The sequence below is a fragment of the Chiloscyllium plagiosum genome, unplaced genomic scaffold (genome assembly GCF_037043375.1).
Source record: "Chiloscyllium plagiosum isolate Xiang-an unplaced genomic scaffold, Cpla_swu_hap1 HiC_scaffold_23, whole genome shotgun sequence".
Taxonomy (NCBI): domain Eukaryota; kingdom Metazoa; phylum Chordata; class Chondrichthyes; order Orectolobiformes; family Hemiscylliidae; genus Chiloscyllium; species Chiloscyllium plagiosum.
In genome coordinates, this window is record NW_028270161.1 from 39184582 (window position 1) to 39199968 (window position 15387).

General features: G+C 40.3%; 1 protein-coding gene across 3 annotated transcripts in view; it reads right to left on the reverse strand.

Annotated features, from left to right (window-relative positions):
* trmu (tRNA 5-methylaminomethyl-2-thiouridylate methyltransferase) overlaps positions 1 to 15387 on the reverse strand; it is a 33368-nt gene that overhangs the window by 5280 nt on the left and 12701 nt on the right. For 2 of the 3 annotated variants that reach the window (XM_087999544.1, XM_043713687.2), the window contains exons 3-8: positions 14949 to 15055; positions 14204 to 14317; positions 7639 to 7811; positions 7457 to 7510; positions 6750 to 6816; positions 1830 to 1930 (exon numbers count right to left, since the gene is read on the reverse strand). In XM_087999544.1, the coding sequence (XP_087855670.1) occupies positions 1830 to 1930; positions 6750 to 6816; positions 7457 to 7510; positions 7639 to 7811; positions 14204 to 14317; positions 14949 to 15055 (616 nt within the window). The remainder of the gene's footprint in view (positions 1 to 1829; positions 1931 to 6749; positions 6817 to 7456; positions 7511 to 7638; positions 7812 to 14203; positions 14318 to 14948; positions 15056 to 15387) is intronic. The other variant, XM_043713688.2, reaches the window with a different exon arrangement.

The window sequence follows — 15387 nt, forward strand, 5'->3', positions numbered from 1 at the left end:
TACCGTGCTGCCCAAAATCTGAGGTAATCTTATTCGTTGTCCACTACACCTCCAATTTTGGTGTCATCTGCAAACTTACTAACAATACCTCTTATGCTTGCATCCAAATCATTTACATAAATGACGAAAAGTAGTGGACCCAGCACCGATCCTTGTGGCACTCCACTGGTCTCAGGCCTCCAGTCTGAAAAACAACTCTCCACCACCACCCTCTGTCTTCTACTTTTAAGCCAGTTCTGTATCTAAATAGCTAGTTTTCCCTGTATTCCATGAGATCTGACCTTGCTAACCAGTCTCCCATGGGGAACCTTGTTGAACGCCTTACTGAAGTCCATATTGATCATGCCCACCACTCGGCCCTCATCAATCCTCTTTGTTACTTCTTCAAAAAACTCAATGAAGTTTGTGAGACATGATTTCCCACGCATAAAGCTATGCTGACTATCCCTAATCAGTCCTCGCGAGTTCAGGTTCCTCTGGTTACAGAAAATGGAAGCTATTGAACCATGATCAGGAGCAACATTTGATTAAGAGGGCACGGCCAAATTGGGAAGATAGTGGCAGAAGTAAAGAAAAGCTGGAAGGATAAGAGATATATTAAACACAAACTAGAGAACCTTGAGGTATATAAGCCTTATGTTGTAAACACCTTGATTTCAGTGAGAACCTGAGACTGTCATACTAGCCAGAGGTCTAATACAAAAGAAATTTATCTACCATCACACCTAATTCTCTTGCCTTTTCTATACTTGCCAGTTCTACTGCTTCCAATGTCACTCAATTCTGGTCAACTAACTGAATAGATAATTAAATTACGAAGAGATTCTCTGTCTGGAAAACTAGATGTTTCAATGTCATCTAATTGAAATTTAGAAAGTGACAAAGGGAATGATGAAGCTGGATCATGCAAACTGTTCACTACAACCACTCAGCCTTCTGCAATTCTGTAACTATAGAAATTGTAGTAGAATTTTTACATTAATCACCTTGAAATGCCATCACTGATAAAACGATTAGTCATCAGTGTATTCCCCTCAGCAGAAAGGAATTATATCCAATCAGCCTGAATTTAGCCCAAACAACTTCTTCAACAGCACTCCTACTTCCTAAATCCTTGTTCTCTACCACTTAGGAATAGTTTAACAGGTACATGGCACCATCACTCCCAGGTTTCCCTCCAACCACACACCACTGCAACTCGGAAATGTATTGTTTCTCTTCATCATTGCTGGGTCAATACCCTGGGACTTTGCCCCATAGACCAATGTACAGACCATTCTAATGTCAATGGTGGGGAAATTAGATTACTTACTGACAGTGTGGAAACAGGCCCTTCGGCCCAACAAGCCCATACCGACCCTCCAAAGAGCAACCCACCCAGACCCGTTCCACTACATTTACTTTAGCATGGCCAATTCACCTAACCTCCACATCTTTGGACTGTGGGAGGAAACCCACGCAGACAAAGGGAGAATGTGCAAACTCCACACAGACAGTCGCCTGAGGCAGGAATTGAACCCGGATCTCTGGCGCTGTGAGGCAGCAGTGCTAACCACTGTGCCATCGTGCCGCCCTAGTCTTGCCAGTGACACCTATAATGAAGTTTACTCTAATGTTGCTAATTGAATGGTTGCATAGTGAGCCAGCAAAGAAATCAATCTGTGGATCAATAACAAATGGAGATTCAGAAAACTCAAAAACATTCTGAATCCTTTATCAATTTGAATTTAATATGAGTATACTAAAGCTTCATGGTGCTAAAATATCCAATATATATGTTTCATCAATAGGTTTGTTTCTAGCTTTTTAATGGGTTCCACGACACTCACCACAAATACATCCCCTGTATTTATGTCTTTGTCTACGACAAACCAGGCATCTCTTTGACCACCTATCCTGGCTCGTTGTCCCAAAGTGAATAGAAACCAACCTAAAAGTTAATATAAAGGCAGTAAATTGAAATGCACTTGCCAATGACAGTAACTCTTTGGTTTATCAAACCATGTTTTTAGAAATATCTTGTGCTTTCTAGTTCTTGATATATTCTGATCGTGTTATCTTTCTGGAGTCTATTATTAATTGTAAACAAAGATTACAATTTTCACTGTTTGTGTGGAATAGAGTCTCATCAATTTCACTCACATTATAAAAATGCCAACCTGTACATGTCTGTAACTACTGCTATAATCTTGACGCAATTGTCATCTCACTGTTATAAAGCATTTGATCGTCGGGCTCAAAATTTCAACTGCCCCTTAATCTATTCAACAACATGCAAAGCAGATGACAGCTAAATTAAAAGAGTTTTGAGAAGATTTGTAGCTCAGGTAGAGATTTTGGATGTAGGTTTGCTTGCTGAGCTGAAAGGTTCATTTCCAGACTTTTCGTTACCTATTAGGTAACATCTTCAGTGGGCCTCACGCAAAGCAATGCCGAAAATTCCTGCTTTCTATTTATATGTTTGGGTTTCTTTGGGTTGGAGATGTTATTTCCTGTGGTGAAGTCACTTCCTGTTTCTTTTACATAGAACATAGAACATAGAAGAATACAGCGCAGTACAGGCTCTTTGGCCCTCGATGTTGCGCCAATCCAAGCCCACCTAACCTACACTAGCCCACTATCCTCCATATGCCTATCCAATGCCCGCTTAAATGCCCATAATGAGGGAAGAGTCCACCACTGCTACTGGCAGGGCATTCCATGAACTCACGACTCGCTGAGTAAAGAACCTAACCCTAACATCTGTCCTATACCTACCACCCCTTAATTTAAAGCTATGCCCCCTCGTAATAGCTGACTCCATACGTGGAAAAAGATTCTCACTGTCGACCCAATCTAAACCCCTAATCATCTTGTACACCTCTATCAATTCACCCCTAAACCTTCTTTTCTCCAATGTAAACAACCAGAAGTGCCTCAGCCTTTCCTCATACGATCTTTCTACCATACCAGGCAACATCCTGGTAAACCTCCTCTGCACCCGTTCCAGTGCCTCCACATCCTTCCTATAGTATGGCGACCAAAACTGCACACAAAGACTCCAGATGCGGCCGCACCAAAGTCTTATACAACTGCAACATGACCTCAGTACTCCGGAACTCAATTCCTCTACCAATAAAAGCCAGTACGCCATATGCCTTCTTCACCGCACTATTTACCTGGGTGGCAACTTTCAAAGATTTGTGTACATGGACACCAAGATCCCTCTGCTCATCCACACTACCAAGTATCCGACCATTAGCCCAGTACCCCATCTTTTTGTTACTCTTACCAAAGTGAATCACCTCACACTTACCTACATTGAACTCCATTTGCCACCTTTCTGCCCAGTTCTGCAGCTTATCTATATCCCGCTGTAACATGCCACATCCTTCCTCACTGTCTACCACTCCTCCGACTTTCGTATCATCCGCAAACTTGCTCACCCAACCTTCTAACCCCTCCTCCAGGTCATTTATAAAAATGACAAACAGCAATGGTCCCAAAACAGATCCTTGCCGAACACCGCTAGTGACGGCACTCCAAGATGAACCTTTGCCATCAACTACTACCCTCTGTCTTCTTCCAGCCAGCCAACTCCTAATCCAAACCTCCAACTCACCCTCAATGCCATACCTCCGTATTTTTTGCAGTAGTCTACCATGGGGAACCTTATCAAACGCCTTACTAAAATCCATATACACCACATCTTCCGCTTTCCCCTCGTCCACCTCCTTAGTCACCTTCTCAAAGAATTCAATAAGGTTTGTGAGGCATGACCTGCCCTTCACAAAACCATGCTGACTATCCTTGATCACATTATTCCTATCCAGATGTTCATAAATCCTATCCCTTACAATTCTCTCTAAGATTGTGCCCACAACAGAAGTGAGACTCACCGGCCTATAGTTACTAGGGTTATCCCTACTCCCCTTCTTGAACAAGGGAACCACATTTGCTAGCCTCCAATCTTCTGGCACTACTCCTGTAGACAACGAGGACATAAAAATCAAGGCCAATGGCTCTGCAATCTCCTCCCTTGCTTCCCAGAGAATCCTAGGATAAATGCCATCAGGCCCAGGGGACTTATCTATTTTCACCCTTTCCAGAATTTCCAACACCTCTTCTCTACATACCTCAAAGCCATCCATTCTACTTAATTGTGACTCAGTATTCACATTGACAACAATGTCCTGTTCCTGATTGAATGAATACTTTTCGTCAGTATTCAGTGTCTCCCCAATCTCTTCAGTCTCCACATGCAACTTCCCACTACTATCCTTGACTGGACCTATTCCTACCCTAGTCATTCTTTTATTCCTGACATACCTATAGAAAGCCTTAGGGTTTTCCCTAATCCTACCAACTAAGGACCTTTCATGTCCCCTCCTTGCTGCTCTTAGCTCTCTCTTCAGGTCCTTCCTGGCTCCCTTATAACTCTCAATCGCCCCAATTGAACCTTCACGCCTCATCTTTACATAGGCCGCCCTCTTCCATTTAACAAGGGATTCCAATTCCTTATTAAACCACGGCTCCCTCACACGACCCTTTCCTCCCTGCCTGACGGGTACATACTTATCAAGGACACTCAATAGTTGCTCCTTGAACAAGCTCCACATATCAATTACGCCCTTGCCTTGAAGCTTACTTTTCCAAGCCACACATCCTAAGTCATGCCTCACCGCATCATAATTTCCCTGCCCCCAGCTATAACTCTTGCCCTGTAGTGCACACTTATACCTCTCCATCACTAGAGTAAAAGTCACCGAATTGTGGTCACTGTCCCCAAAGTGCTCACCTACCTCTAATTCTAACACCTGGCCTGGTTCATTACCCAGAACCAAATCCAGTATGGCCTTACCTCTTGTTGGCCTGTCTACATATTGTGTCAGGAAACCCTCCTGCACACACTGGACAAACATTGACCCATCTAACGAACTTGAGCTATAGCTTTCCCAATCAATATCAGGAAAGTTAAAGTCCCCCATAACAACCACCCTATTACTTTCACTCTTCTCTTGAATCATCCTCGCAATCCTTTCTTTTACGTTTCTAGGACTATTAGGAGGCCTGTAAAAAACTCCTAACAGGGTGAGCTCACCTTTCCTATTCCTAACCTCAGACCAAATGACCTCAGATGGCGAGTCTTCATCCATCGTCCTTTCCACAGCTGTAATACTATCTTTGACAAGCAATGCCACACCTCCCCCTCTTTTACCCCCACATCTGATCCTACTAAAACATTTAAACCCTGGGACCTGCAACAGCCAATCCTGTCCCTGTTCTACCCATGTCTCCGTAAGAGCCACGACATCGAAGTCCCAGGTACCAACCCACGCTGCAAGTTCAACCACCTTATTTCGTATACTTCTTGCATTGAAGTATACACACTTCAAGCCACTTTCCTGTTTACAGGCACCCTCCTTTGAAATTGATGCCATGTTCCTAACCTCCCTACACTACAGGTTCTGCACCCTAAAGCTACAGTCTGGGTTCCCATGCCCCTGCAGAGTTAGTTTAAACCCCCCCCAAGAGCACTAGCAAACCTCCCACCAAGGATACTGGTGCCCCTCAGGTTCAGGTGCAGACCATCCTCAGGAAACATCTGGAAATTAACCTTTCAGCTCACCTGCATCCAAAACCATAATTAAAGTTTCAGTGATTTACTTCAGTAAATCTTCAGTACATGTCTTTGCCGGAACATATTTCATCATTGTAAGGAACACTATTTTGGAATAAGATCTGCAGAAAGCTGCTTATCTCACTGTACCACAGGACCCTATAATTTTGTTTTTTGAATTAAAATTGATGCTTTTTCAGAACGATGACCCATTTTTTTCCCCCCACACTTCCAATGTTGCCATTTCAGGGAGCTGCTGTTATATGACTCCTATTAGTGTTTTGTTCTGAGATAGGTGACCCAAAGCCTTGTGCTGCGTTGTGTTCTGGATACAATAGACTGCTTTGGAATATCACAAATGTAAAAAAATTCAAGACTGGACTTCCTTGATGCTGCACCTAGGTTACTGGAGTTCCTTGGTACAGCTAACATGGTAAAATTGATATGTAGCCTCTTTGGCTAGGCCACATTTACTGCCTATTGGGAAGTTAAGAGTCAACTACTGTGGATCTGGAGTTGCACGTAGGTCAGACCAGGTCAGGAGGGCAGAGTTCCTTTCCTGAAGGACATAAGTAAACTAGTTGGGCTTTTTTCAACAACAGTAGTTACTTGGTTGTCATTAGATTTTATTCATTGTATTATGTAATTTTAAAAGAAATATTAAACTGGACTCAAATTTCAGCATCTGCAATTTGGTGCAGCATGATGCAATTCAAACGCATGACCTCAGAACATCAGCTTGAGCTTCTGGATGACTAGTTCAGTTACATTATCACTGCCTATCTCACCATTATTGAGCACACACCTTCTCGAGAGACATTTTGGGTAAGGAATAATTGCTGGCCTAGCCAGCAATGCAATGAACAAATAAATATGCTTTAGAAAGAACATCCAAATGGATGCTCACCAATTACAGTTGTTGAGAAAAACAGATGCTGCTGCCATAAGGAGCAAAGAATAATCATTCCATAAACCTTGCTTCGACCAAACTAACATCAAGCTGCCTTAAAAAGTGTGGAACAGAAGATAATCTGAAATGGAAGACAACTAACTAAATGAGTAAAATTCGAAATTGCTTATTTGAAGAAACAGAAAACCCACAACTTAACTAAAAAGAAATCATTCTAATTTTCTTAAACAACATAACTACCTTTGTGTGTTCCCATAATTTTTCCATCTTCTATAGAAACAAAGTTTCCAGGGCGAGGTTCTAGATACTAATAAAAAATTTAAAATGAAATTACTTTGAATGCTCAAAACTAAGATCAACATATTTCTTTGATACAAATACAATCAAAATTCTCAGTAAGCAGCAATGGGTTTGAATCCAGCCCAAATTAATTGAGTTAATTTCTCCTAACTGTCTTTTTACAGGTACTAAATAAAATGAGTTTTGGTATTCTCAACCAGATGATTTCTAGGTGGTACGAATTCACAGCTGCCTAAAATTCATTTTATTTAAATCAGGATGGTTGAAATGAGCAACAGCAGTGCCAGATTGGTCTATAGATATGTTCTTTACTGGTTTGAGAAAGGATATGTTAGAGTGGGAATTATTGTTGGTGAAGATATTAGGAGAATGTACCATTTGTTACATTTTATAATATGGTTACTTAGCAGAGGCCTCACATCTGTTCATTTCAAATGGATTATCATGCGAATGTCATGCAGAAGCATCTCTTTGTTTAATCAGAAATACTGGCACATAAGTTCCAAGCTATCTTAGAGAGATGGCAGAACTTTACTCTGAATGACCGATCTTGATTCTTATCTGATCACAGATTTGAAAAGTAAAATCAATTCCACTTCCCAACACAGATGTTCAATTTTTAAAACGGAATTGTGATTTGTACTTGCCTCAAGAATAAAGTTTTCAAAATTTCTTTCACCTATAAAACAGATTCCCATACTCTGTAAGAAGCAAAATAATGAATATCATCCATGGAAGTATTTAATCCCAACCAAAGTCAGATTTGATGACTATAATTACTAAAGCATTGTTCAAAGTTCAAGATGAAAATAAAATTAAAGAGTCTTACTTCTTTTCTCTTTAATATATGGTGAAATCCTGCCTCAGCTGCCATTTCCTTTACAACATTTTTTCTCAACTCACCAAGGGGAAAGATGGTATGTCGCAAAGCGTGTTGTGATATCTGACTCAGAAAGAATGTTTGGTCTTTCTTTGGGTCAGCTGCCTGTAAGAGTTTCACAGCTGCAAAAGGTAAGACAAATGGGCAGTTAGACAGAGAATGGCAATAACTTATCTTGGTTAGGATTTAATTAAAAGTTTTGCAGGTTTTAAGATTGTTGATACCAACACCTAGTTTTAGTACCACCCCTCAGCTTCAGAAATGAATGGATGTAAGTTTGCTTGCTGAGCTGTAAGATTTGTTTTCAATGTTTCATCACTTTACTAAGTGACATTAATGAGCTCCCAGTGAAGCGCTGGTGTTATATCCTGGTTTCTATTTACGTGTTTAGGTTTCCTTGGGTTGGTGATGTCATTTCCTGGTCTTTTTCGCAGAGGGTGGTAGATGGGTCCAAATCAACGTGTTTGTTGATAGAGTTCTGGTTGGAATGCCATGCTTCTAGGGATTCTCGTGCGTATCTCTGTTTAGCTTGTCCGAGGATGGATGTGTTGTCCCAGTCAAAGCAGTGTCTTGCCAACCATCCAACCCAAACTTTGGGTCCACTACATGGATTACACCTTTGTAATCAATAAATGAAACAGATTAGAGGAAACCTTCAATAATATCCTTACTGGCATACAATTCACTAAAGAGGAGGAAAACAACAACAAACTGCCATTCCTAGATGTCGCAAACAGCCAATGGGGAACTTCAAACCAGTGTCCACAGGAAAACAACACATACAGACCAAATACTGAACTATACAAGCAATCATCCCAACACCCACAAATAGAGCTGCATTAGAACATTGTTTCAATGAGCCACCACACACTGCAGCACAGAGGAACTATGAAGAGCAGAGGAAAATCACCTATACAGCGTATTCAAAAAGATCAGGCACCCAATGAACACAGTCCGCCAATTTCTCAAACAAGCAGACAAAATGCGCCCAGAAACCCTAGCCACTCTCCTCTACATCAAAGACATCTCGGAAATGACTGCCAGAGTACTCGGACCCCTTGGCATCATGGTAGCCCACAAACACACTAAAACAGTAGGTAATGAACTTAAAAGACCCCATACAGACAACAAGCAAAACAGACCTCATTTCCAAAATACCTTGTAAGAACAGCAACAAACACTACATTGGACAGAAAACTAGCCACCAAGACACATGAACATCAACTAGCCACAAAAAGACATGACCCACTATCACTAGCATCCTTACATACAGATGAGGAAGAACACCACTTTGACTGGGATAACACATCCATCCTAGGACAAGACAAACAGATACACACAAGAAAATTCCTAGAAGCACAGTATTCCAACCGGAACTCTAACAACAAATACATCGATCTGGACCCCATCTATCTGAGAAAAAGAACAAGAAAGGCATCACCAACACAGGAAATTATATCACCAATTTGAGCAACCCAAAACACAAATAATAGAAAGCAGGACATAACACCAATGCTTCACCAGAGGCTTACTGATGACAAAACATCTGAAAACGTACCTTCCAGCTCAGTAAGCAAACTTACATTCAGAACCTCAACCTGAGCTCCAAATCTTCTCAAAACCCGTTAACACCTATGGATTCAGAAATGAATGTATTTTATTTCATATTTTACTGCACAAAAATACTGCTCTAAATTTGGTAGCTCTCCATTCTTACTATTGTTCAAGTAAGGAAAACATTTCCTCCTTTTCCCAAAAAAAAGTGATTTCTCTTGCCCTTGAAATTGTCCACCAGGTTCCACTCTTCCGAAAGCTCTGGAAGCTGTTATCAAATCCCAACTGAGCTACTGCATTGATAGCTCTTGCTCGTACATGAGTTAAAGAATAGTTTTCACCATAACTACTCCTCTTGTCATTTCTTTGCCTATGTTCTATAACTCAGAGCTCGATCACTTAATTTGTCATCAGACATCTCCAAAATCTTAGACTGGTTCCAAAATTTACAAAAACAAGTTATAATTATATGGTCTTTGATGAAATTTATGGCTAGATTTTCCCATTTGCATTTATACAGTGACTGTAAGCCAGGAATGACTCCTCACAACGTGCAGCTCAACGCTAATCTCCAAAGAGAGGGACCCAAAGAAAGGCAATCATTTCCCATTTCATGAAGGGTGATTGGGAAGTGTTGGTGAATGGTATGGTGGAGAGAAGACCAGTCATCTTCCCCATGGACCCACCAGAAGAGGCCATGCCATCAGACACAGCCAACCTGGACCCAAAAGGCTGCATAGCTAAGTACAAGGCCCCCGCATGAACTAGAACACACAGCCATCCTGCAAGATCAATGATCTTCTCACACATAAGGGTAAGTGTTGCCTCCACTCTCTGCTACCTCATACTCTCAGGGCTAACATTGTCTCTAACTCTGCCATTGCACATGTACCTCACTGAGACTCAAGGACTACAGCTTTCAGTATCACATGCATCATGTTGAATCAAGGGCTCTCCACTCAACCCATTCTCTGACACAACTAATCCTTCCTGCCCTCTGTGCTTTCTGATCACTGACTGGGGATACTTACCACCTTTCCTGCTTGTGCATCAGTGCTAAATACTCTATATCCACTTAGATCATAATCAGTTTATGCTTTGTCTGTTGCCGGATAAACTGCCCACATCTTGGACAGCACCCTAACTGACCTACTTGGAATCCCTTGTGAACTATTGGACAGCTCGATTTACTGGGCTGACAATGGCCAGCACCCGAGTGGAATACGACATTAAGTGACTGAGACTGTAGTCTCCCTTTACCCCATTATGTACACTTCCCCTTGCTTTTTACACATTGATATTTGCTTCAAATAAATGTAATGCATTTGCTTCATAAACTGCTGGTTCATACTGCAGCTCTGAGGTTGATGTAGAATGTTGCTGTACAGTGATATGTCCATCTCCTGTCTCATATTTATCATTCAATGCTCTCCACTGTCACAAGCTTCCTGCCTCTGCACTAAAAGGCAAATTAAATTACAGTACACTCAAGACATTGTACTCCAGAAATGCAATATCACCATTAGGGTCTGGATCCCTTCAAGTATATACAGGTAGGCAATCCTTTATCCAAAATGTTTGGGACCAACAGTTTTCGGAATTTTTCAATTTTCAGAATAAATTACAGTTTAATGGTGAAATTTTTAAAAATCTTACCGGAGGAGCAGACTTCCAAGTAAGAATGTGCTTGGCCATGCCCCCCACGTCGCATCTGAGTGGGTGTCGACTTGGGTTAACTGTTTGCTTGCTAAACAACTTTGTTAATGAGAAAAAAAACTACACAAAAAACCTTCAGATTTCGGAGCTTTTCAGTTTTTGGATGTTCAGATCAAGGATCTTTTACCTATACAAATGTGAATGAGTGCTAACAAAGCAAGCTAAGAATTCCAAGATATGTTTGACAATGTAAGTGTAAAAACAGATGCGTGAAATGTGTGATTATTGTGTGCAAAGTGACCTGGCAGAAATATGAAGGTCAGATGTCCCTGATCTCCAAGGTGGAGTGTTGAACACCTGAGGTGGTGTCTGAAAAGAGGCACAAAAATGTGGCGAGGCTGGTGGTTTGTCAATGTTAACTTGTTTAGCTGAGGAATCAAGGATAATAACCATGGAGTAAGCAGGATGTTGTGCAGAAGAAGCAGTACATAATGGTCAGGACAGGCATTCAGCAGCTGAAGCTGCCAGGGATTACTCCGTTTTACCTGTCAGGAATTTGCACCATCAAGATTCTGATTGGAGGAGAGGAGAAGTTGAAGTTTAAAGTGATTATGGTGACTCAGGAATATTAATGATATATATTAAAAAAATGAAAATAAACGGGTCGCTACTCAAGGGTGAGATTCTGAAGTCACCGTTGGAGGCACGACGGGAAAATTATGCATGATTTTCTACGTGTTGAAAATTTTATTTGCCCCACTTTTATCCTATCCTAATCACCTTATCCCTATTCTCGCTATACCAGTGAAGGGAAAATTCCACCCTATATTGAGGCCTGCCTAATTTAATGATCAATGGTCGACTGGTGCTACAGTTTACAGTTCATATTTTAAACACAAACAGAAGTTACTGGAAAAACTCAGCAGGTCTGGCAGCATCTACGGAGAGAAATCAGAGTTTATGTTTCAGATCCAGTAACCCTTCTTCAGTTTGGATTTTAACTCTTTTCAGAGATCACCTAGTTTTGTTTAACTTCATTATATACTTCCTCTTCTTTCAACAATTATCTCACCTTTACCATCGTCTTGATGGTTTCACTCTACATTGATCTACTTGCTTCAGTTTTGTTTTATTTTGCAAACTACAAACTTCTTGTAATTCAAAATTGCTACACCTTTATCTCTAAAAGTTTTGACAAGACATTAAAATATGCCTTACTTCAAAGTTGCAAAAATGTTTTTTTCACATTTCAATCTGCGTCACTTTTTACTGCTTGCTTTCTTATGGTGCATTTACATTACTCTGAAATGGCAGTGCAAAGCAGTTTCATTTAGCACCAAGTTAAACTGTAAATGGCGTCTGAATCACAAGTCAGCATCTGAATGAAATGCCATCCCTTCCACTCCACTCCAGATCAGATCAAATCAGGCTTTGACTCAATTAAAATTTTAGAAATTTAGCAAAGAATGAAGATCCCCAATGGGAGACTGATTAGCAAGGTTAGACCTCATGGAATACGGAATTGGATACGGAATTGGCTCGAAGGCAGAAGACAGAGGGTAGTGGTGGAGAGTTGTTTTTCAGACTGGAGACTAGTAACCAGTGCTGTGCCACAAGGATCGGTGCTGGGTCCACTACTTTTCATCATTTATATAAATGATTTGGACGTGAACATAAGGAGGTGTAGTTAGTAAGTTTGCAGATGACACCAAAATTGAAGGTGTAGTGGACAGCGAAGAAGGTTACCTCAGAGTACAATGCGATCTTGATCAGATGGGCTAATGGGCTGAGGAGTGGCAGATGGAGTTTAATTTAGGTAGATGTGAGGTGCTGCATTGTGGAAATGCAAATCAGGGCAGTTGGATATAAGTCAATAAAGTAGCTTCATACACTTAATGGTAAGGTCCTAGGGAGTGTTGCTAAACAAAGAGACCTTGGAGTGCAGGTCCATAGTTCCTTGAAAGTAGAATCACAAGTAGATAGGATAGTGAAGGTGGTGTTTGGAATGCTTTCATTTATTGGTCATCGTATTGAGTATAGGAGTTGGGAGGTCATGTTGCGACTGTACAGGACATTGGTTAAACCACATTTGGAATACTGCATGCAATTCTGTTCTCCTTCCTATTGGAAGGATATTGTGAAACTTGAAAGGGTTCAGAAAAGATTTACAAGAATATTGCCAGGATTGGAGGATCTGAGCTACAGGGAGAGGCTGAATAGGCTGGGGCTGTTTTCCTTGGAGCGTCAGGGGCTAAGGGGTGACCTTATAAGGATTTATAAAATTCTGAGGGGCATGGATAGAATAAATAGACAAGGTCTTTTCCCTGGGGTGGGGCAGTCCAGAATTAGAGGGCATAGGTTTAGGGTGAGAGGGAAAAGATATAAAAAGGGACCTAAGGGGCAACTTTTTCTCAGAGGGTGGTGTGTGTATGGAATGAGCTGCCAGAGGAAGTGGTGGAGGCTGGTACTATTACAGCATTTAAAAGGCATCTGCATGGGTATATGAATAGGAAGGGTTAAGGTGGATATGGGCCAAATGCTGGAAAATGGGACTAGATTAGATTAGGATATTTGGTCAGCATGACAAGTTGGACCAAAGGGTCTGTTTCCATGTTGTACATCTCTATGACTCTATCAATGCTAAATTTATGAACAAATAGAATCTAAATCTATTTTCTGATCATTTTTATAATAATTCCTACTGTGACATTATCCAGATCTATCCACCTTTTCATCTCAACTTAAATACTAATAGCAGTTTAGTTCCAATCTTTTAATATCATGCCTCATGATGAGGAGGGAGAAAATATGCGTTTTATGGAGAGGGAGAGAACACAGAAAAGAATAACCTCATAGGAAACATACTCCACTAATGGCATCTCTGCAAAGTGGCATTTCTGGCACCTGAGCCACACTCATATGTTTACATTGTGGTAATAAAAGATCAGGGTCATTGTAGCTCACTTGATTAATGTCAACAGACATCCCGATCAAAGGGTATTAACACAATCAATGCTACTTTATTGACTTGTTGTTGATTATAAAGTAATAGCTCCAGTAATCTACGTATACAGTTTCATCTTTTAATGAACAAATTTATAAATCTGACTCGGAAACATTAGTAATTGGTTCTGGCAATGCTTAATTTAACTTTTTGAATGTCCAGAGCCTCTGGAGTAACCTAATAGATTAATTGTGATTACAAAGTGTCCTAATTAAATTTTGACTGAAGAAACATTTCCTCTCGTTGAAAACTACATTGGGTCAAAATAAGGAATACGTAGATTTCAAGTCCTTCACTCACCATCCTTATTGTGGTCATGAAAATGATCTTCAGTTCTGATATATTTTTGTTGGAAAACGTCTTCATCACGCTGTGATGTTCTAGCATAATGACCAGTTGCCATTGCATCTGCCCCTAGTTCAATAAAAATATAGTGTTCATTACATAACTGATGTACATTTTGAACTTCTCTTTGGTTACACAGAGGAAAAGACACTTTATCTAATTTAATGGTTAAAGAAAACAAGTCTTCACATCAAGATATTTCTTTTTAAAAAATGTCAATTTCAGTTCATATTGCTGTTTCCTCTTTCCTTGTGCCTCTCCACTCTTTTTTTATCTTAACCTAAACCTTAATAATTCAATTACCCTCCCACCCAGTAATTTCGCCTGTTGTGACTTGATCTTGGTTTCCACTGTAAAACATCACAGAGGACTGAACGGTTGCTAATAACAGGAAAACAAAATTGAAGCAGCAGTTGTCAAGTCAAATGCTGTTATAATTCAATAGATTAATGCATAAGGACATCTTTATTATTCAATGATTATTAATGTCAATATTGATGAACATTTACAGCTAATTTTAAAGCTATAACACCACAAATATGTATGCACATTTTAAAAAGAATTGATGGCAGCCCTGCAGTTCCAAATTACAGAGAAGTGCACAAAACTGCGTATTTTACTGGACATTTTCATGATTAATCCATAAGCATATGAGATACTTTATCTTTCTCAAGCATCCAATGAATGCATAAGCACTTACCCAGGAATTCCAAAGCAAACTGCAATAAATACTTAAATTTAATATTTTTATTGCACATGATATCAGGGTTTGGAGTCCTTCCCATTTCATACTCCTTCACTAAGTTGCTAGAAAAGAAAAGAAAACAACACATCTTCATTCATGTTCAGGCAATGTGTTCTCCTAATATGAAATCTTACACTGTAGCATCTTAAAATTTAATTACTTAGATTAATTAGAGCTTTGAGGCATATTCTGAAATGCATGACTACATTTGATTGTGTCATGCTACACAGAAACAGAACTTTCCCAGCATCGCTTTTGCAACCTGAAAAGCAAGGCACAGTGAAGGTGGGTGTCCCACAAGGATCAGCACTAGGGCCACGGTCATTCACAATTTACATTAATGGCTATGAAATCAATAACACAACTTCTATATTTGCTGATTGCGTCGATTTTC